At 27.7% G+C, this 25543-nt stretch overlaps 1 protein-coding gene across 4 annotated transcripts in view; it reads left to right on the plus strand.

Moving 5' to 3' along the window:
• Positions 1-24838, plus strand: part of LOC136078363 (uncharacterized) — a 65074-nt gene extending 40236 nt beyond the window's left edge. For 3 of the 4 annotated variants that reach the window (XM_065794080.1, XM_065794082.1, XM_065794083.1), the window contains 3 exons: positions 2320-2385; positions 16783-16879; positions 21920-22145. In XM_065794080.1, the coding sequence (XP_065650152.1) occupies positions 2320-2385; positions 16783-16879; positions 21920-22019 (263 nt within the window). In that variant the 3' untranslated portion in view covers positions 22020-22145. Of the gene's footprint in view, positions 1-2319; positions 2386-16782; positions 16880-21919; positions 22146-22795 lie in introns of those variants that run through there. The other variant, XM_065794081.1, reaches the window with a different exon arrangement.
• The last annotated feature ends 705 nt before the right edge of the window (positions 24839-25543 follow it).

Raw genomic sequence — 25543 nt, forward strand, 5'->3', positions numbered from 1 at the left:
GAACAAAGGTTTTTTGAAAAACATAGGTTTTTAGAAAAACAAAAGTTTTTAGAAAAACAAAGGTTTTTAGAAAAACAAAGGTTTTTAGAAAAACAAAGGTTTTTAGAAAAACAAAGGTTTTTAGAAAAACAAAGGTTTTTATTCATAACCAAGGTTAAGAATGAAAAGTAAAAAAACTTCTAAACAACATATTATTCCCTCTTAACAATCTGAAAAATGAAGAATTAAAGAAAAAACTTACCAACAAAGAACTACTAAAAAAGTCCCTAAAAAAAGGAAAGATACCGGGTGTATACGGCATTCCAATTGGGTTCTTTGAAATATTCTGGTATTTTCTTGGCAACCAACTGACTAATGTAGCTAACTTTTTTGAAATAAATGGAGAAAAGAGTTGGTCCTGAAAAAAGTTGGTGATGAAAAAACAGCTCTAGTTAAATCTTATACCGTTAGATAGAGACATCAACCTTACTCATTAATTGCGCCCAATATCACTTGTCGGAAAGCGGAGACGCTATCCCTTAAAATAAACCAAAACAAAAAAATTGAATGACAATTATTTTTTAGTAAAAAAAATAAATTAAAGTTGCAATAACTTTAAATGACTCTTTCCGCAATTAACTGTTTAACATCTTTATTTGGAATCCGAGCTCAATATATAAACTTTTCAAAGTACTAAATAACTCTATGACCACAACCTGAACCAATAAAGGAAAAACACGAACCCAAGCTATAGGTGGTTTTAACTATCTAAACTATGATGAATACTATAAGAAAAGATACTACCATTAAGATACCATGTCGATCACAATATAATATGGTCAAATGTTACCGGTCTTAAAGTTTTAGGCATAAAGTCTCATGAGGATTCACTGCTAATAACAACTGGTTGGCAGCCATAACAAAATTACAAGTTAAGATTGAAAACCTTAAAAAACCTTAAAATTGAAAAAAAAACACCTTAAAATTCAAAAAATTAAATGTTGTTTATACTTAGTGAGAAGGTTTAAAAAATAGAACATTTAAAAAAAATTGAATTTGTGTTTTTAATTACTGAAGAAAATTAGAAGAAAACTAGGATAAAAAAAAACGGCAAAAGTAAAAAGTGAAAATAAAAATTAATTGTGCAGCTCCAGTGCCGTAGCTAGTGGGCCCAAGCACCCCTAAAAAAAACCTATCATTAGAACCCCAAAAAGATCGAAAATTTTCCACTAGGTATTGCTTAAAATAAAACTAAAAAAGGCTCCTGAAATTTTGAAAAGAGTTTTTTTCAAAATTTAAGACGGAAATTTTTAAAGTTATTTTTTAATAACTTTAAAAATCATTTAAAAGTAAAGACTTCCATTTAAAAGTATAGACTTCCATTTAAAAGTAAAGACTTCCATTTAAGAGTAAAGACTTCCATTCAAAAGTAAAGACTTCTATTTAATTTTTTAAGTTCATTGCTCATAATCTTTTTAGCTTTGATTATTCATTTGTTTATTTAAAATTTGTAAAAGTATATAAGACCTTAAAATATCATCTTAAAATAACAAGTAGTTGATAATAATCTTCAGTTTGTTACACTCTTTGCAGCTCTTGGTATGTTTTTAAAAAATGATTTAAGTAAAAATCTCTTTTTACTTAAAATATATTTTAAGTATATATTCTTCATTTTTTTTAAATACAGACATATTTTAAACCAGAGGTCGGCAACCTAATAATAGGTTGCCAACCTTTGGTTTAAAATATGTCTGTATTTAAAAAAATGAAAAAAAAAAAAGTCATTTCAAAGATGTCTAAATAAATGATGTCTAAATAAAAGATGTCTAAATAAAAGATGTCTAAATAAAAGATGTCTAGAAAATTTTATTCAAAAGACATTCTTATAAATAAACGTCTTTCGATATAAACGTATAAACGCCTTTCGATCCAGAGTCTACGAATGCGCATTTAATATTTCTTAAAAGACTTCTTTTAGACGACTGTTAAATGTCATTGTGTTAATTGGCACTGGTAAAATAATTTTTGATTGTGTTTGACTTAAATATTTATAAGGAAAATTTTTAGCATATATAACTATTAAATAGTTTTAGTAATCAATAATAATAAATAAATGCATATCAAACTTTAAAAAAAACTGAAAATTAAAAAAAAGTATAAACATTAAAAAAAATAAACCTTAGTATAAACCTAAAGTGTAAATCTTAAACCATTCGAACTAGATTATTCATTTAACTTATCTATACAGATATGATGTATAAAATAATATGTGTATAGTAACTTCTGAAACAAGTACCTATTTATTTCTACTCTTACAATCTATTTGAAACTTATTTTTAGGAAATGTAGTATGCGACTGTCCACATGGCCATGTGTTGCATTCTGATGGAGTAACATGCGTGAAAGGTAGTTTGGCTTAAAATTACTTTCAACGTGACGTTGTGTATTTTAGATTTTCTAAAAATGTTTAACGTAAAAAATAATTTTAAAATGTACGTAAAATGTGGTTTTAATCCTTTCAGATTGGAGGGTTGAAAATGGTAGTGCTTAATAGAATAAGTAATTAAATATACTAACGTCCAGTTATAGAGAATACAGGTTTTTTTAATATATCAAGATCATCTTTAGTATAAAAACTAAAGTGGGACTAATATTTCCCGTCAGGCAATAAAAACTAAATATAGAAAAAAAAAATTATTATTAAATACATTTTAATTAGTGACATGGAGTTATGATAATAGGTATATTTGCAATACCCAGTCACGAGATATTGTAGAAGAATCAAATGGTACTTCCAAATCAGGCCCTGCATTCCGTTATTTTTCCGTTATATAGGACCAGTTAAAGATCATGGATTACTGCAAACAAGAAAATTACTTGATTTATATACATTGAGTAAATATAATAAAAACCTTATTGAAGTTTGTAACTTCTTCCAGCTCCTATCATTATCGGTATTGTATTCAATTTTAAAATCTATTTCTTTAATTTGAACTCCATTATAATTATCAACCAACTCATAGTCTAAACTAAACTTCAAGTATTTAGTTACAAATTAAACAAAATCTGAATAAGCTCCCAATAAAAATATAAGTATGTAAAGAACATTATAATATGTTTGCTTTTTCAAAATAAACACGCCTAATTTCCTTATAAGCCATATTTAGACACCAAAACAAAAATGATAAACAATTAAACATAACTTTGAAGTGCGGCTAAAAACCAAATGAAACGTTACAGTGTGTTTTTACATAAAATTAACAACCGGTTTTAGAGAAAGATAAGAATTCAGCGGAACAAATAAGTCCCACAAAGGGTTATAGTAAACGTAACTTCCCTCATGCATATCATATGACCATGAGCTTTGTTTTCAGTTTTAGATCAGCAATCTTATTGTTTTTATTTGATCTATAAAAATGATATTCAGTTTTGTCTTCTCTCTTTTTTGAAAAAAAGATTGTTTAGAAAAAGTGTGAAAATGATAATGGTTTTACAAAAGTTTGTAAAATCACTAGGCTTGTATATTATAAATTCTCTTCCTAAAATAACTTAAGTTAACGACTTATTGCATAGACAATTAAGTGGTAATGAGTAAACTCAGGACCAAATCCTAACAAATTCAGTAAAGATATAATAAAAATACACTCATTGTTCTTACATTTAAAACTTAGCTGAAGTTAAAGTGACTTTAACACATCATAAAGTTTATTGTTTCTAGTATCGTGAATTTCGAAAGATTTTTTAAAGATAAGTAAATGATATTAAGAAATGTTTCTAAACGCATACCTCTTGCTTACCAGTCAGCGGCAACTGATTAATTTTTCTTGCTTTTAAAAAGCAACACCTTAGAGTTACCGCTAAAATATAAGTGGAGTGGTATAGACCCCATCAACGAAATTCTTGTTTCTTATTTTATTATTTTTTCAAAAATGAATCCCAAAATTACATTAGGAAATAATAGGTTGTTTTATAGCTTTTGTTTTTGAATTAAATAAAACTACGTAAACATTAGACATCCTTTTTAGAACACACCTTCCCAGCCAGCACAAACACGTGTTTTTAGAATCTAAAATGTTAACACCTATAGACGTCTAAATTCAGATAACTATAAGACATCTAATTGTATTTATCTTTAAGACGACGAATAATAGCTGTCTCAAGCCGTCTGAAAGATGACTACTAATAGATGTCTTATTTTTATCTAAATTTAGACATCTAAAAGTGTTAACATTTTAGATGCGAAAAAAAACCGGCGCAAAAAAGTCTAAAAGATGTGTTTGTGCCGGTGACGCGAAATGAAATAACTCTCCCGGTTAAAACATTTTAACTCCACGGTTAAATTATTTCGAAATAAATTAACCCCGGGAGTTGAGTTATTTTTAAATATGGCAAAATGGATTAACTGGGGGCTTAAATATTTCTAAACCCCATCGTAATAAATTAACCCCTTTTTATACGCGTTTTGAATTATTTAGCTTATAATAAGTTCTACAAAACTGCGAATGTAGTTTATTTTAATGTGTGTTGTGTTGAATAAAATTATTGTGTAACTGTTCATTTTTGACAAGTTTGTTTATTGTTGTGAAAATAAAAAGGAGATCAAAAAATAATAATATTGCATGAACCTCAGTGAACCTTTCTCTTTTCCTAATAATAATGTTTGAGGTTATAGAGTTTATATAGCTAAAACTATATATATATATATATATATATATATATATATATATATATATATATATATATATATATATATATATATATATATATATATATATATATATATATATATATATATATCTATATATATATATATATATACATATAAATGTATATATATGTATATATATATATATATATACATATATATATATATATATATGTATATATATATATATATATATATATATATATATATATATATATATATATATATATATATATATTTACCGTAAGATTGGGTGGCTTTGGCCCTACTGGATGACTATAGCCCGAGCAAAGTTTTTGTTTAAAAATGGTTTAAAATCGATACCTCAAGGTATGCCGGTTAATGTTTAGTAGCAAATTGTGGGAAATTTATTATTTATTTAGTATGTATATATATAAATAAATAAATAAGTAAATATATATATATATATATATATATATATATATATATATATATATATATATATATATATATATATATATATATATATATATATATATATATATGTATATATATATATATATACATATATATATATATATATATATTTATATATATATATATATATATATATATATATATATATATATATATATATATAATTTTTACTGCTCTGTTCTTTAAGAACATCGAGCACTCTAATTGTACAATACACTAGGGCAAATTCCACGCTCAAGTGAGTTATTTTGATAAAATAAATAAATTTAAACAAAAACGAAGTAATCATTTGGTTGCCATATGTTTATAAAATTTTAAATTTTTTTATTTTTTTGTTTAAAATTTCAAATTAAAGTTGTGCCTCATACTTTTTATATAAATTGTAGCTAAACTACATTTTGATAAAAGCGTAAAATTGTCCCCGTAACTGTATAGTTAAGAATTATTATTATTGTTGTTAAATTAATATTTCTTCAAACTGTTTTAGTCAATAAAACGTTAAAAAGCAATAATTCAATTATTGTCATTTATCCTTTGAGTCCACAACAATTTTATTAACTTGTTAATTATTGTGTAACAAAAAACAAATGGACAAAGCTCATGACATGATACTAGAGGTTATGTTTTACAAAGCTAGAACTTACGTATCTCCTCAAAAATATTCTGAAGATTATCTATCCTTGGTTTACCAAAAACCTACTTTTACAGCACCTGTTTCTAATGACAATACAGAAATTCTCACCACATCTGCTTTATTCCTAACAGTTACAACTCCTCAAAAAAAAAGTTTGCTTCTTTTGTGGAAACATTGTGCATCCTAGATATAAATGTCCAGTTTGTTGTGATCTATTATTGAGAATGAGCCATTACAAACCCATGCATCTAATACAGCTATTGCAGGACTTGTTAATCAAAATGGCAGACCAGTTGCTTTTTTTTGCAATTGTTATATCGATCTGAGGTAAAATATCCCCCTATTGAAAAAGAGGCATGTGCTGTTATAGAATCTGCTCGCATTAGTGCCATCTACCAACTGGGAAGCGTTTCAAGCTTTTAACTGATCAATAATCTGTAACAATCTGTAACAATCTGTAACACGCCGTTAATATATTTTATCATTCTTAATTTTACTCGCATTATTCTTATTAAACATAAACAATGTTTAATAAGAACAACGCGAGTAAAATCAAGAATAATAAAATACATTAACGGCGTCTTGAGCTTTTTTGTTACAACTTTGACATGTTTACCAAAAAGGAATACAATATTGCATCTGATACTTTTGGCTGTATGTACTCTTCAGCAATGAGCTTGTTTACTCTATTGTCTTTACACAACTCGTTATGCCACCCTGGTGTTACCAGAATGATTGCTTTTCGCAAACTACCATTCTCAGTAAATGTTTTGAAATCTGTTATTAGCAACTGTCGAATCTACTGCACACCTGTTACAAGAACCAGATAAGACTGCACACTAGTTTCAAACTTAAGTCTTACCTTCAGTTAACTCGGAAACAGCGAATCTAAGTTCATCGGAACAATCTACTGTACATCATAAAATCTACTCATCTTGCCATGTCCAATAAGGTTGACAATGATATTTTACCGTAAAAGACGATCAACTTGAAAGTGCATGGCTCCAAATCGGTTAGATCTTTGAACAATTGATTACTTAAAACTTAAAGTTGTCGGGGAGAATGTGATGAAATTGAACATTATTGTTGTTATATTAATACTTCTTAGTGTTTTAGTTAATAAAAAGTTAAAATTAATCATTTATTTATTTTCATTTATCCTTCGAGTCCACAACAAGCTAAAACAACCTTTTGAATAATTTTATGCAGAATAATAAACTCCTTAACTTAACTTAAGTAGCCAGTTTATGTAGGTTAAATATTTGGCTCGAACTATTCAATTGAAAACAACAGGTTTAATGCAATGCTTATTTGCGTCTCATAAGTAATACAGCATATAATCAACTATAAATCCTAAATTTATAATAATTGAACAGAATTTCAATATACAGGAAAACAAACAAATGATTTTGACATGATTTATATATAATCATCTGATCAATATATAAACATCATATCTGTTAAAACAAAAAATATATATCTAAAAATGTGACTAGAAAAATCAAAATGTTCCTTAAGTAACAGTGGAGTTGCCTATCAACATAATTTATATATATATATATATATATATATATATGTATATATTACTACTAACATAATTTATATATATATATATATATACATATATATATATATATATATATATATATATATATATATATATATATATATATATATATATATATATATATATATATATATATATATATGAATATATATATATGTATATATATATATATATATATATATATATATATATATATATATATATAGATATATATATATATATATATATATATATATATATATATATATATATATATATATATATATATATATATATATATATATATATATATATATATATATATATATATATATATATATACACACATATAATATTATATTGCAGTTTCACTTAGAAATATCATATCGCTGATAAAGCTGTTTCTCTATTGTATAAGATCATAAGCATTTTCTTGCTTAACTGTAGCTTTTTTATGTCGCCTGTAACACACCATCTCCAAGTTTCCAGCTTCTACTTTTAACTTTTTCTCCTGAAACTCTAAGCTCTGGACGCTACTACATGATCAACTGCGACTTTAAACCACTTTAATCTTCCCTGATGCACCCGTCAGGTACACTCACTATTCCTAATCTCTATATAAGATTACCACTACTTTTCTTATTTTCCTAATTGCACCGCACATCTATCTGATTGTTGCCTTTTCAACTTTTTCCAAATAGAGAACATCATTTGATGGACATCACCTTTATTGCATATGTTTCACTGCTACGTATCATTATACTCTGGTCTCACATAATGTATATTTTTTCTTTATTCTTTAATAATACACTTCTTGCTATTAGAAGTGGAGATTATTCAGATAATACTTTCACGTTAACTTTAACTCAGATAATAACTCAAATTTAACTCAGACTTTCTAGTTGTAATTTTATGTTGTAGAAGTGATTATATATATATATATTTATATATATATATATATATATATATATATATATATATATATATATATATATATATATATTTTATATATATATATATATATATATATATATATATATATATATATATATATATATATATATATATAAATACTAAATGTTCTTAATCGAACAGAGCAATAAATTAGTAGAAATTATAGATAGTAGATAGATAGTAGTATTTGATATACATATATATCGAAGTAAAAATATTTAAAAAATGCTTAAGATATATATAGTGTTACTGTTATTATATCCATATCTATACTAATTAACAGATATAAAAACAAACACATTTGGAAAATATCAAGTTAAAATGCTTTTTCCGTAATTCGTATAGATTGTTCCAAGGGAGTTAAAATATCATAAGGGAGTTAATTTGTTTCGCCGACTGGGGTTAATTTATTTCAAGAGGAGTTAACCTATATCGAAACAGATTAACTCCCCGGGTAATTTTTTACGCTGCGGGAGTTAATTTATTATGGGGGTTAATTTATTTTATCACACCGACTGGGTTATAAAGAACGCGTCCTTTTAATAGCATTAAAATGGCACTTTAAAGGTCAAATCAATGTCTGGTCCTAGTTATATAATTAAAGAAGTTCTGTTTTGTTCTCATCGTACGTAGTAAAACTGTTGGAAATAAAAAAAAAAAATTGTTTATTTATTTTACATTTTTTTGGTGAATACTTTTTATTTTTTTACTTTTTTACCCGAAAAGTTTTACTATAAGGAAAAAAAGCAAAGATCTTTGAGTTGTTGGAGGTAAAACACCATGTTCCAAATCATTACTATAAAACCACTTGTTGACATCCACTGGTTGACTGATTGTTTACTTTATTAAAACCTTTTACGCTTCTCTTTAGATAATTATTTTATAAAAAATTCTTATTGATTTTATAGATATTTTTTTTAGTAGCATGCTTGTCGGAAAGGAAACCCAGAGGATGTTAACCAAATTTGGTTCAACCCCCCAAATGGCAAAAATGTTTCCACTAACATAGAAAAAATGTTTTTAAAATGGTTGATAAGCATTTGCCGCCATCTAATATATTATATAAAACCTTTAAACGAAATACAATTAAAGTTAGCTACAGTTGCACAAAAAATATTAAAAGATATAAAAAATAATATTATAAAATATTACAACTTTGCTAAATAAAAAAGAGATCCTAAATAAAAAAAGAACTGAAAATTGTAATTTTACACAAAAAAATAATTGTCCAATGAGTGGAAAATACTTATCAAAAAACGTCGTATATAAATGTATTGATTCCTCTAAGAATGTACCCAGTAAACGATATATTGGCTTAACAAAGGGTAAATGTAAAAAACGTTTTGCCAACCATAAACTATCCTTTAAAAATAAAAAGTATTCAAAAGACGCCATGCTGTCAAAATACATTTATAAATAAATGAAAGACAAAAGTATTGATAATTTTATATTAAATTGGTCCATCTTTAAAACAGCACCTGCATATAATAATATTTCCCAAACGCATACTTTTGCCTTCAAGAAAAACTTGAAATAATCACACATGCGAACCGAGAATGTTTATTAAACAAAAAATCAGAGTTGATTTCTAAATTTAGATATGAAAATAAATTTCTCCCCAAAAAAACTAAAAAAAAAATAAGCTCAAAAAATAGTTATCATAAATCCCCTCTTTAACAAAATATTAAAAAGAGCAAATATATTAATATGAGCAGGATCGCCATATAAAAAATATTAATATGAGCAGGATCGCCATATAAAAAATAATAATATGAGCAGGATCGCCATATAAAAAATATTAATATGAGCAGGATCGTTATATACAAAATATTAATATGAGCAGGATTGATATATACAAAATATTAATATGAGCAGGATTGATATATACAAAATATTAATATGAGCAGGATTAATATATACAAAGTATTAATATGAGCAGGATTGATATATACAAAATATTATTATGAGCAGGATTGATATATACAAAATATTAATATGAGCAGGATTGATCAATATTTAAAGGTGGGATAACAAAGTTAAAGTTTTGTGAGAATATTGGCATACGAGAATTTTGCGGCGAAATGTTTAATATTTTTGCAAAACGAACCCATTTGGGACAAAATAAAAATAATATTAACATATGCAAATAAACAGATTTCAACCAATAAGTAAAAATAAATATTTTTTGTCAGTAAGTATTATATAGTAAATATATAACATATATATTTACTATATTGTATCATATTTACTATACAACGTAGTTGTATAGTAAACATAATACAAATATAATAGAAAGCTGTAGTTGTTCAAAAACTACGAGTCAAATTAGTTGTAGTTAATTTCACTTTGACGGGATATACATTGTGTAGTTATTCTAGGTAAATAAATTAAATTATAAACTACAAATCCCGAAGCTCTAAATATTTCTAAAACTCTAAACATTTATCAGTGCGAGTTTTCAATAAGTTCAAGATTTTACTTTTGATGATAAAAGTTTGTTCCACATTAAAGAGACAAATATTGCAATTTTGAACAATTTCTGTTCTGGTTTTGAAGTTATAGTCTTTTGTGTTGGACTAATACGAGGCAAAGATATTACAACCTAGTTCTAAAATATTTATTTTTTTATAGTTTGTACATTTGAATTCAGTTTCCTTATTTACGTCCTTTTTTCCATTGTGCTTAAGCCAAGTATTTTAATTCTTGTTTCATAACTTTGTTTTCGAATCTGGGGTACCCATTTAGTAGCATAAAGTTGAACTTTTTCAAGTGCAATAACATCACTTTTAAGGTAAGGGCACCATGCTTGTATCTCAAGATGGAGTCTTATAAATGTTCATAATGGAGTCTTATAAATGTTATAAAAGTTTAAAAAATATAAAAGTTCAAAATGGATTCTTTTAAATGTAACGTATTGTATCTTAAAAACTTTTGTTGTTGATGTAATGAAATATTTTTTTCAACATTTCAAGCATTGAATAAGCTTTGATGTACATGATTATGTGACTTATGTAATTGGCTGTGACTAATGTAATTGGTTATGCGACTTTTCGATTTGAGATTTGATGAATTTTTAATTTCAAGATCTTTTTCGGTAGCAGATACTGCTAATATTTTGTCACCTAGTTTATAAATAAAACTCGTTTTGGCTGCTGCTTTTGGTGTCTGTATGGGACCAACAAAAACTCCAGAAATTCTTATCTTCAAATCATTTCAAGCACAGTTGTCATCCATTGATCAAGACAGTTATAAAGATGCATTCTCAGATGATGTCAACTCAATAGCTGATTTTTTTGGGAAAGACACCAAAAAGGAAGAATTTCCTCGCACCTAATCCTCGCTCGTTGGCAAAAGCCATTTACAGCATCAAAATTTGGCTTTTTTGAAGTCAATTCAAGCTTTTTTTTTTATTTTGATTTTATATTTATGTTTTTTATTTCATTTTAAACAGCATGTTGTTATAAAATATAAAGGTTACAAGATTACAAGATGAGAATAAAAAAGTAAACGACAATAAAAAATTTACAAAATTAGATCGATAAAAAATTAAAAAACGCGGGTACTCGTAGAAGACCGTTAGCTCTTGTCGTCAAGAACCTCTATCATAAACGTGATAGTTTCTCGTATTATTGGTAAAAGATAAACAAGATAATTACAAATTTTTTTCTTTACAGAAAAGTCCGTTGAAATTTTTTAAATCTGATGTATATGCTATATATCCAAAAAAAATGCATAAAAGTCTTAGTATATATACAAATTTTGAAAAGTTTTTTGATTAATAGAAGGTGAAAAGGCGATATACAAAAAAATATATATATATTAAAAGTAAATTACCAAATCATCAATTGTATAAATTAATTCTTTAAGTTTTCGTTTAAATGAGTTGAAGTTACATTGTTCAAAAAAAATTGAGAAAAATTTTTTAAACTCTTTTATTCCATAAAAATGGTCCGCAAAAAGCAATGCAAAACTTACTATAATTTGTTTGAAAATACGGCTGCTTAATAAAATTATCGTTGCGTAGAATGTATTTACTTTTATCTTTTGAAAAATACAAATTATGAAAAGTAACTAGGGAAGAAATGATTTTATGTAAATACATAAAACATAGTACACTATAAACATTAAGTTGATATATATTTAGTGCATTCGTTTTTCTTAATAGAGGTTTTTGCATGGGTAAAACGTTCACTAAAATTTATTAAACGTGCTATATGCTTCTGATGACGATGAAGAGGTTCAAGTTTGTTTTTGTTGGTACTAGCCCATGCAGTATTTGCATAGGTAATATGGCTGCGAATAAAAGAGAAATATAGTTGAGTTTGAATTTTCTTATTCAAAAAGCTTCTTACCTTCTACAAAATTCACATACTTTTTGAAGATTTGTTGCATAAATTTTCAGTGTAAATTTTCCAAGTAAGGTTATCATCAATATAAACGCCTAAAAGTTTTATAACATTCACTCTGTTTATATTGACATTATCAATGAAAAGGGATAGCATTTTATAATGAACTAATTTTTTTTAGAAGGTGGATGAAAGAAAATCCAATTAGTTTTTTTAATGTTAAGCTAACGATGCGAGAGTCTCGGGGTCTCCGACGCGTGAATGTTCCTAAAGTTTATTTAAAGTTTTGGTTTTAGGCACCTTAGGCTTCCAAAGCAGCCGGGAACAATTTTCAACTTCTTCAACTATTTCATGACTACCCCGATTGGTAAATCGTAGTAGTAACATCACGGAAGCTTGCGGAATACCTTCGCCAAAGAGAATCAAATCTTCCTATCGGCGGATTTGACTCTCTTTTTCCTCTGCGATCCCGAGGTGAATTTCAATACAAAGGGTCAACTTGTTAAAGGATCCTCAGAGAAAAAAGGAGAAGATGAACCCTTGAAACAAGTACATGAGGATTTGGTTGTGGCACCACAAAAAACTCTTTCTGATTTTGTTTCCAAGAGGAGTAGGAATATATTTGCTACTCTGAGCATGCCAGATACATTCATAGCTGAAGATCCGGAAACATGGAACAGACAAGATGAATTCAAAGCTGCAGAGAAAATTGCTAAATCCCAAGCAGTAAACAAACGGCCATGTAGAAAGAGGAGTTGCCCTGATCCAGAATGTAGCAAAGTCTGATCGATTAAAGTACAAAGAGCAGCTGCAATGCGCACTTCAAGTTATTGAAGAAAACAGGGCAAACTTTACTTATGCAAAGAAATCGTTTTACAAATTTTAAATTTTATACAATTATTTCTTAGCGTTCAAAACTTTGACTTTATAAAATTTTTAACCCCATAAATTTTGAGGGGATGCAAACATTATATATTCATAGTTTTTTAACGCTAATAGATAATAATATGAAATTTAAAATTTGTTGTTGAATATAATTTAAGTTAAAAAAAGTGAAAAAAACTTTTTTTTATCAACTTGTTGCTCTAACATTGGGGGCAGTTGTGGCCAGAATTTCAGGGTTATTTGTTCCCAGACTCATCGTAATTTTTTGCCAGGCCTCTTTATTTGACTTAAGTGTAAACATATATATGTTTAGAGTTTGCTCATGTCAGGAAGTTAGCTTTTAGAAGTCTCAAATATATATATATGTATATATATATATATATATATATATATATATATATATATATATATATATATATTTATATATATATATATATTGAAATTTTCGAAAGTAAAAATGTTGCACCTCCCAACCCCTGATCCTGTTCCAATCAACTAAATAAGGAACTGTGCAAAATTTCAGCTCAATCGGACAACTGCACGACCACCCTCAAACGCCTTTAAGTTGGAGCAAAATATGCATAATGATTAATTCCATTTAAAAGCGACATACTCTTGTCTATATCGACCATGTGCTTATTTACTACACCAAAAAGCTATAAGGCAAAAGCATTTTCATGCACAACAATAACGTCCATAGAATCAAAACATAATGTGAACCAATGAACCTTGAACATTACTGTTTCATAAGACAGGATTTAGTAGCAGTTGGGTACTTTTTACGGTCTTCGGCAACAATCTGTAATCGGAAAGAATGTATCTCTTGACTTAATTTTTTCTTCCTCCGCTTCCTTATCTTTGTCGAGCAAAACTTTTTGAGCCATATTTGTCTTAACTGCTGGTGGAACATTGTCAGCAAATAAGGCGAGAGCAACAGTTTTAGGAACTAAGTACCAGAGGGAGTTGGAAAATTTCTTTGCAGCAGCCTTACTGACTTGTGGATCTATGTCTCGATAATTAATCAGTTAGCACATGAATAGGAAATCATGATATGGTGCTGTTATTGCTTCTGATGATAGAAACCAGGCTTGAACGTACATTCGAGCAAGGAATTCTTCTTAAAGAGTTTTTCTCCGTATGTAATAGCTGAAATTGATTTTGAAACAGGTGTATCTTGAATGCATAAATTGCCTTTTCCATCCATCTAGGATGACTTACGGCTCCTGGTATACGAAACGATATTCCGTTCTTTAAAATGCCACCAATAAAAATCATTGTTAACTCCAACAGTTCTCGGTAATCGTCTCTCTGCTTTTTTTGTGTAGAAAGGAAGTGTTCAACAAATCCAAGAATGGTAGAGCGGACATCATCAGGTACTTCATTACTACCAGTTATGTAAACGTTCTTGTCGAGTTTCGTCCAGGCTTCTCTAAATCTTTTGAAAAGCGCCATGTCGGGAGAAGAAGTTGCACCCATCAGTGATTTGAAACAGCTCCTCAAAACTAACTCAAAAATTAATCACCAGGTTTTCAGTATCACATCTGAAAGCTTCTGCAGCAGCCATTATTATGTAAACCCCATTTCTGTCAGTAATTTTGCACCTATCAAAAACTTCTGCGAGACGGGAAGTGAAAAATGGCAATGTATCTCGTGTTGTTGGAACTTTTGCAGCTGCTCCTGCTGTTGATCTTTGCTGAACGATGGCAGGTGAACTTTCACTGTTGTCACCACTATCAATATCTTTACTGCTTGATGCTGAATAATCAGTTTTTGATGTAGAAAGCTCATGAGTGCCAAAATATTGTTCAATTTCTTCATAAGTCCTTTTTCTCCTGACAGTTTCCATTGCAGTACGCTTCAGTGCCTTTTATTTATTGTGTTTTAGTTTGTGAACCACACCAAGCATACACCCTGGTCGTCCTTTTTGGCGCTGAAGTATTAAGAAATTCTTATCCTCTTCATTTTTGATCTGTTCCAAAGCTTCTGAATGAGCTATGTAAAATAGATCATACATATTGTCTACAAAATCTCTTTTTTCTTTGTCTTTGCCTGCACCTTTCGTCAAATTCTTTCGCCAAAAAATGGAAACTTCTTGAATCACCAGTATTGCACTTTCCTTTGTTGTAAGCTTTACAACTCTTACATTGTAGAATAAAACGCATAATGCTTGCTGGTTCAAAGGCAATTTGGCTCCGACGACTTGATTTGAAATGTAGCCAACAAGACAGACATAAAAATCTTTTCTTAACTTCTGTGACAAACTCCCAGACGAACTTGATGCCATTTTAAGGTCTAAAAAGAAGACAATCTAAAAGTCACTTTACACGGGCAGCACAAACAGTTTTGAAAACAGTTTTTAAACCTTTCACCTCAAAAATGACTCTTAGGGCAAAAATTTCGAAACTTTATGGACGATGAGGGTCGACTTAAAGTTGTCCGATTACGCTAAAATTTTGTTTAGATCATTATTTTCATGATTGGAACAAGAAATGGGGTTGGGAGCTAAAAAAATTGAAAGTTTAAAAATAAGGGTTACCCTAATATATATAAATATATATATATATATATATATATATATATATATATATATATATATATATATATATATATATATATATATATATATATATATATATATATATATATATATATGTATATATATATATATATATATATATATATATATATATATATATATATATCAGGCCTGTAGCAACCGGGGGGTACGGGATAGCAGGGGCCTTTGTCCCCCCCCCCCCCCCAATAATTTTTAAAATAAATAATTAAAAAAAATTGATTGTAAAAATGATTAAAAAAAAAAGTCCTTAAAACTAATTCGGGGCTCTTAATCCAGCACTGACCCCCCCCTCAATATAATTTTTGTTCTAACGGGCCTGTTTATATATATATTTATATATATATGTATATATATATATATATATATATATATATATATATATATATATATATATATATATGTATATATATATATATATATATATATATATATATATATATATATATATATATATATATGTATTTATATATACACATGTATACATATATATATATATATATATATATATATATATATATATATATATATATATATATATATATATATATATATATATATATATGCATATATATATATATATATATATATATGCATATATATATATATATATATATATATATATATATATATATATATATATATATATATAAATGTAATGAACATTTTATTTGGCAAGAAATATCAATAATGAATTTTTTTCCTTTAAATTTTTTTCAGATCTTTCAACTGGTAATATCGTTCTTATTTGCCTTGGAGTTATATTTTTTTTATCAATTTTACCTTGTTGTTTGTTAATTCATCGACTAAGAAAACGGTAAGATGTTCTATAAATTTACTTATGTGCGTATGTAATATCAATTTTGATTTAAATTTTGTCATTTAATAAAATATGCTCAAGGTGGTACAACAACAATAACAAAAACAACGACAACAAAAAATACTTTGAAGTTTTTATTTTTGATTCAATTATGTGTTTAATCCTAATAATTGAGAGACATAACTAGATTGATAGGGATATTCTCCCAAGAAAGAAGCTCAATTTTACTGTAATTTTCAAGCCTTACATGCTTAATAAGTTTTTCTAGACGATAAGAATATCAAAAAGTATCATGGAAAGCCGTGTCTCTGGAAGTTATAAATGATTTTTTCAAAACATAAAAGAAAGTTTCACAACTTTAGGTCTGTTTGACCTAAATTCTTCACTAGTTCATCAAAGAATTAAAAAGAAAGAACTAAATTAAATTAGAAGCTATTAAATTTATTTAACAGATGGATTTTGGTTAATGATCAATCAATCTTTATTTTTGGTGCCGATCTCGATAAATTGACAGAGAAAAAAATTGATGTCAAAGAAATAGGTTAAAACCTTCGTTAGAGACTTCGTTAAGACCTTAGTTAAAGACTTCGTTAAGACCTTCGTTAGAGACTTCGTTAAGACCTTCGTTAGAGACTTCGTTAAGACTTTCGTAATCATCACTTAGATTGTACTGGGTTTAGATCTAAATATAGATATTATTACACTGGATTTACTACTTGATTGTAAAACATTCTCCTTAACAACGATCTCTTTTGGTATAAAGTCTTGAACAAGTACATCAAAACTCCGTCAATATTAAATCTTCTAAGTGCTTTGAAACATCTGAATTGTTCAATGATAAATTACTTATCGATTACATCCTAATACTAATACTATAATAATACAATATAATACAAGGACTTTTTATTTATTATATTTTAAAGCCATAATTCTTCATAATTCATAAAATAAGGGTGTAAACTTAAAAGTAAAAAAAATAATCAAAACAAAAGTAAATGGAAAATCCGGTTTTTTTAAAATTGTTCTTTTTAAAAACATTTTTAAAAAAAATTGTAGTATAAACAAAATAAATCTTTTTATTTACCATTATTTATCAGAAAAAAAGTATAATAACAGAAAAAGTTGACTTTATTGCAATGTGTATATTTTCTTTATTATTTTTCTTGCAAACTTATTGTGTTTTGATGCACGTGAGCTTTTTTGTACAGTCATTAATCAGCTAAGAACCACAACAGTTACTCATTAATCAGCCAAGAACCACAACAGTTACTCATTAATCAGCCAAGAACCACAACAGTTACTCATTAATCAGCCAAGAACCACTAATAAGATTAGTAACATATTTTTTAATTAATTTTCTTGACAGCAATACACTGAAAAACCCAGCGGGCACAGAATGTCCGCTAGACATCTTAAGGACGTCCTACAGATTTGAAAGTCCATAAGACGTCGTATACACGTCTCACGGAGATCTGTGTCTGCTGGGAAGCGTATTGTTTAAAAGGCAATATTGCAAAACATTGCTGACATCGTTATTATCAGTCAAATTAGATCAAGAATATTGAAATTAGGAAAACAATTTATTAATAAATTTCTTCAATAGCATATATTAGAAAAATTACATAATTAATAAATTACTTCAATAGCATATATTAGAAAAATTACATATTTTTCTTTTAATCAATTATAATTTGATATTCTTAATGTAATATCCGTTGAAGTTACATAAAAAGTTGTGTGTTACTTAAATCATTTTTTGAAAGTGATTTTTCCAAAGAGTAAGTTAACATCGCACTTAATTTTTTTTAGTAAATGACAGTATACACTTTTATAATAGCGTTACATTTTTAAACTTTTTGCAAATATTTTAGCTTTATTTGTAAGACTATTATTCACAGTAAGTTTTCGTAAATCAACGAGTCTAGTTTGAAAAGTGCCTAAGTTACAAAATGCCAGGGTCGTTTTATCATAAATAAATGTTTTGTAAATAAACATAATTTAATACAAAATTTTTCACAAATTAAATTGGTTAGCCTTTTTAAACAGTGAAAAATAATCTTTAAGTAAAAAAAAATTAATTATAAATCTAAACTTATTTATATTCCAACTCATTAAATTCTCATCCATTATTCCCTCTCTCATTTTTTTCCTCAACTCTATCCTCTGTAAAAAATTTTTGTAAATTTTTTTTCAGCACACGTGTTTGCAAAGATTAATAGTATCATTTAACTTAATTTCATAGACTGATTTTGATTTTAATGCTAATAATGAAATTAGTTGTTGCCCACCTTTGGAAAGATTTGTTTTCTTAGATCATGTCCGTCAGTGTATGTGGAATATAAATATTTTTAATAAAAAACACCTGTCAAATTTAGTCTTGTTTGTTAAAACCGTATCAATCAACAATAACATTGGTACGCATTATGTAACATTGTTTCTTCTACTGATCGGTCTTTGTATGGTTATTTTAAAGAATTGATTGTGCTCTTATGCAACGCATTATTTTGTGAATAAAAAAATTAATTATGATCATTTTATAAAATATTTTTTATTTGTGAAATAAAAAATATTTTATAAAACGATCATTCAGTTTGGTATTTTAAAGAATTGTGTTTTACGACTATTTTTGTTATTAACTTGTATTTATATGTTTTTGTCTATGAAGTAGCTTCATAGACCAACACTTCTTTTCGCGGGTTATCTGTCGCCAAATTTCTTTCTTTCGTTTAAAGTTTAATTATACTTATATTTTTAGATTATTTTATATTTTTTGGATTATTTATCTTTTTAAACTTTTTAATTATATACAATTTATGTAGGCCTAATAACAAAACCTTATGATTTATTTTTTTATCGCATGGCGCATAAGAGTGTTAGGTTTTTGTGAATCAGACCAGAAAATTGGTTTTTGTCATAATGAAAATTTTCTTGGTTTTATTTTTAGCTGAATATGACCCGTTTTTAGTTAAACATATAAACACTCAAGTAAGCCAAAGTAAATGTAGCACTTCCTATCTATCAGCTAACATTTGTGAAGAGTTTATCATTTTATAAATAACTGGTTGTTGTAAATCGCTTTCATATTCTTATTTCACTTTGAAATTGCTTAAAAAAAAATCATTGAAAAGTTTAAAATAACATTTTTTATATTGTCAAATTTCATTCCTTTAGTTATTGAACTTAAAGCTGCCAAATATTATTGAATTATCGTTGATTCAACCACAGACGTTATGCACGTAAATTAACTAATTTTGTCGTTCGGAATGAAATGATCGACGGAATACAGTTTAAATGAGAAGTCACGAAGCAGCTAATATGTTTAATCTTGTCAAAAAGACATATGAGATACAAGGCATCAACATTAGTGATTGGCGTTGGTAGTCGTATGAGAATGCTTCGAATATCTGTAAGATCTACACTAATAAGGTCTACAGTTGAAAGCCAATTTTAAGAAGTAAAATCCACTATAAGAATATGTTTCATGCACCGGCCATTTTTTGAATCTGGTTGGTGTTGCAGCAGCTGAGTCTTGTGTGGTACCTGGTTCTTTCTTGGGCTATCTTCAACAGCCAGATAACTTTCTTTCTGTTTCAATGCATCGCTTAGAAGTCTTGTATCAAAACTGAAAAAGAATGAAAATGTTCTTAGAGTTCTCACACAAATTAGGTACTGTGCATGTGCAAATGCGTGTTCTGCTATTCAAATGGATTTTATTGGTTAAAAGTATTTATCAGAATCAGTTCAGAATTTAAGATAATTATCAGAATCGTTTTTTTTAGGTTCTTTTTTTAGCACTAATATATTTTGAAATATGCGTGAATATATATTTAGAATAGTATTAGAATAATATTTTTTGAAATTAGACTTATAAGAACTAAAAAATGACAAAAGGCAACCGCTGAACTTGGTAGTAGAAGTTAGCAGACTTCTCAGGGAAGAAAGAAACCTTATGCTCTATTTATCTATCGGTTTGGATTTCTTGTTCTCCTTCCTGATATGGATTCTATTGTATTTTCATTGCTCGTCCTGAGCCTTTAAAAATTTACACAAACAATGCGGACATTTAATTTGCAAATGAATACCTGCATTTTAAGAGCTTCGTTTCCATTTCAATTGATTTAAGTGGAAACGAATTGGTGCTGGTGATCAAAGAAACTTGAATCACATTACCTAATATTGATGATGTTGTAAGGATGTTTCTGTCTGCTGCTGTTACAAATTGTATAAATAGAAAACAAAGATCTGATTTTTCAATGCTCATTCTTTAGACTACATTGTTATGACTCCTTTACTTGTTGGTTTTCGGTCTTGTGAAGTAATTTATTATGTAAAGCATAAAAAAAAATCGTTTTTGCGTACATATTTTAGTGTGCGAGGGAGGGGGAAGGGGAGGCTGGAGAAACCACAATTGTTATTTTGCTGGGAGGCCAGTTTAACCTAAAGACGGGCCTGATTGTCTGATAGAAAATATAAATCTTTCATAGTGTTATTTATAAGCAATTTTAGATATAAAAATGCTTACAGAAAAGACTTAAATTTATCATAAATAAACTTGAGTTGAACATAAAACAACTTACCATAGTTATATAAAAACCAAAAGCGTAAATTATTAAAAATAGTAATCTTCAGTCGGTGTATATTAAAACTATTTTCCTTTTTTAACTCGTATGACGAGTAACGATAAACACATATGACGAGAAATTATGATGTTTAAAAATATTTTTATTGGTGTTATTATATAAGATTTTTTATTAATTTTATTGTTTTTATAAAAGTTTTGTTTATTATTATAGTCATTATTTTTTTATTTTTATGCTATTGTTAATGTTATTGCTATCATTGTTATTTTATTTTTATTATTATTTTTATTGTTAATATTACCGCAGCTTTCAAACTGATTTCTTAGCTTATAAATTTTCTACGCAACCTTTAACTCTTACATTCTTTTTATACACGCATTTAGTTTGTGTGTGTGTGTGTGCATGTGTGGCTGTTAATGTGTTTGTTGAAATTTTTATTTACTGCTTTAACTTTTAGAATATTAACAAAAAAAGGTGTTCGATTTACCAACGAAATTGAAAATCCGAAAACTAATGAATTTGGTTCAGCTAGCATTACTATTTCCAATCAGTTGTAATTGACTCCAACAAAATTTCAAGCTACCTTTATTGCATGTAAATATTGAATAAGTTTTTAGAAATATTTGAAGACAATTTGTATTTAAACAGTTTTAACTATCAATGGTATATTTTATAAACATTAAGTTATTGTTTTTTTAAGATAATGCTAGGGTTATGTTATACCATACTTTTGATAAAACATAGTTTAATAAAATAATAAGTAGAAGCAGTAATTAATAATTTTTATGAGTACATGTACATGAGTACACGTGAATCAATGAAAGGTTATTTATGGAAGACACCTAAGTAAGGGCCACTGTATATAATTGAATGCATCTTGATAATTTTATTTATTTTATAGAAATCGTGAAGTTTTCTGTTACTTTTGTGATATATTTGTTGGTGTTGAGTTGAATAAATTTATTAATAAAATAGTTTGGGACAAGTCTAAGCTTATATTTGAGGATAAATAGAATATTTTGGAGGATGTTAGATTGATAGTTATTTAATTTATAATAGTTCACAGATTCATTAAGATCTTAAATTGATGCAACTAACTTTTTGTCATCAATGAACATTGCATTAGTTTTATTAAGGATTGTAAGGTACCATCATTAATCGTGTAAAACGTTTTTAAAAGGTCTTTAAGAGTTTCTAAAATAACTCGTTTTTATCAAAAGTATCGCTTATGCAGTTAACTTTATCTAAAAATAAGTTGATATAATGTAATTGAAAACTGAATTATTTTTTATTTAAGAATTTGTTTTTAATTAGGCATACATATTTTTTTTAGAAAGTAGAAAGTATTGAGATGGGCTCTAGTTGGTTATTAGAGATGTTTGACCAGTTTTAAAAACTGACTTTAGCTATTTTATAGATCTGGTCCTGCTTGAGTTGACATTTTGAATATTTTGAAAACAAGTTTGCAATTGCACGAGAATAATTGCCATTAAAATGAGAGTTTATAAACGTAAACCAGGTAATCGATCATATTCATCGTATTCAGCTAAAGCCAGGCAAAATGCCTTGTTGGATATCTCAACGAAAAGAGTGTAATTTTTCAAGACATTAAAGTAATATAGTATACCATATGTTACTCTATACAACAAGAGTAAGCCGAGACATAAAAAAACCTGGAATGCAGACCAGATTACAGCCCCATTCTAAAGAAAAGATTAAACAAGTTCTTGGCATCCTGACAAGTTGAAAAATACCTTTAGATGGCATGGATATACGTCTGCTATTGAAAGATTATCTAGGCAGAATAAGAGTCGTCGATTCAAAATTTAAAAGCAACTTGCATGTCCATGATTGGATGAAATCTTTCACTGTTCACAACAATCTGACATCTTGAATTGCTGACACTGTAAAATTAGCAAGAGCGGAAATTGATCTAAATTTGGTTTGTTTGTATATTGATGTATTTTGATTGTATATATCCATTACATATATTGATGTGTATTTGATTGTATATATCCATTACACAACAAAACGTTCCTAGTACTCATGTATTCAACTATGATGAGACAATTGTGAGCAATAACCCAGGCTCTAAAACAAGAGTTAGCAAACGCGGCCTTAAACGTGTAAAAAGAAAAACGCAGCATTTTGAAGGAGCTGTTAGTATTGTGTACTGTGGGAGTGCAGCTCTATCTCCCATGTTTGTTTATAAAGCTGCAAACTGTTACTAGAGTGGACTCGTGGTGGCCCACGTGGAAGTATATTCAATAGTTCAAAAACTGGTTGGTTTGACTTTAGAACATTTGAACTTTGGTTCACAGAAATATTTATAGCTTAAACAGCATCTCAGGAACAAAGATTGTTATTAGAGTTAATTCGGTTTCACATTTTTCGCTAAATGTCATCAAAGCATGCTCTGAAAATATTATCCGCTTCACATGTTTATTCACAAATGCCACACATCTGCTGCAACCGCCTGATATTGCAGTTTTCAGATCGTTGAAAGTTGAATGGAAGAAGATTTTACAAACATGGCGAAGAGAACCAATATTCAAGGATTCAATTCCAAATAACCATTTCCTTACACTTCTCACAAAGTTTCAGAAATCTCTGAAAGAGAGAACTTAATTTAATAAAGAACTAAAACCAGGCAAATTAATCTCTGTAGATGACATTGACAACGGACAAATATCAAAACAGAAAAAATCAAAGAAGCAACAAATGGAAGGCAAAAAATCAAAAGCAACCTCAAAGGATGTTGAGTCTTTATTGCCTCAATCAAAAGACATCGAAGACAGTTGTAGTGGTTCTCCCAGTAAGATTAATGGAAGACAGATATTGATTTAAACGATTCTGATTAAGAAGAACATGAAGTAAACAATTTTCTAACAACAGGGACTTGGCATGTTGTCGTATACCTAAAAAAAAACAAGAAAAGTGTAACCTTGAATTAAACTGGACGGACTGTCGAGGTTTTTTCTTGACCCAAAATACTTAATATGAGAATTCTAAAGAAAAATGAAGGATCCAAAAATCTGTTTAAATATCCAGTTGCAAAGGACATTGTTTTTGCTGTACCTTTCTCAAACATATTGCAACATCTTCAACCACCGAAGACAAATGATAGATATCAGTTCCGATCAACCGAGACAAAAAAAAGCCGAAGCCGAAATAAACCGAAATTTTGGATACTCTAGTTCGGTGCCAAAACTAAAACTGAAATTTCTAGAATAAACTAATTCCACTAAAAAAATTTATTTAAAAAGATCCAATTTTACCTTTGTTGCTTTTTTATACTCGTATTATGTTAGAATTGATTATAGATGTATCACAAATTGAGATTTAATACAGTTGGAAATATAAGTTATTAGCAAAAGTTAACAACTATTTGCTCTGAAAACAAGATTTTTTTGAGTTTTTTTGTGAAAATTCTAAAAATTTATTTAAAAATTCTCAAAATGTTTTGTAAGATTTCTCAAAAACAACTGGTTTTCTTCATTTAATAAAAATTTAAAATCTTTCAACTTTTTCGGTTTTCGGTATGTTTTTCAACCAAGTTTTTGCTTTTTACTGAATTTTTGGAAAGTACCAAAACCGAAATTTCGGTATTGGTTCGAATTGAATTTTTGGCCGAAAAACAGATTTTCGGTCAATCACTAGATCAGCCACTGTTTACAAATGCGAAAAATGTTGATAAAATGTCCTAAATGTATCAATTATACTATCAGCAGATAGAACATTACCATCTAGTATTTCAAACATTGGTTTGAGACTAAATGGTATTAGACTAAATGCAACTTTTGATGCATTTGTGAAATTTATTCATAAATAATGCAACATTTTTCCTTCAAAACATTACAAAAAATTAGAAAAGTTAAGAAGCGCAATATTTTATTGTAAAAAAGCACAAAATTGAACTGTTTAAGTATAAAAACAATTAAATACAATGCAAAATTAGGTTTTGATGTTCAAATGTCAATATGACTTAATATTCGCATTAATAAGACTAAGGTAAAATTACAATAAAAATGCAAAAAGTAACAATAGAAAATGAAATAAATTACAATGGAAATGAAAGTTC

Source organism: Hydra vulgaris, chromosome 03 (genome assembly GCF_038396675.1).
Source record: "Hydra vulgaris chromosome 03, alternate assembly HydraT2T_AEP".
Taxonomy (NCBI): domain Eukaryota; kingdom Metazoa; phylum Cnidaria; class Hydrozoa; order Anthoathecata; family Hydridae; genus Hydra; species Hydra vulgaris.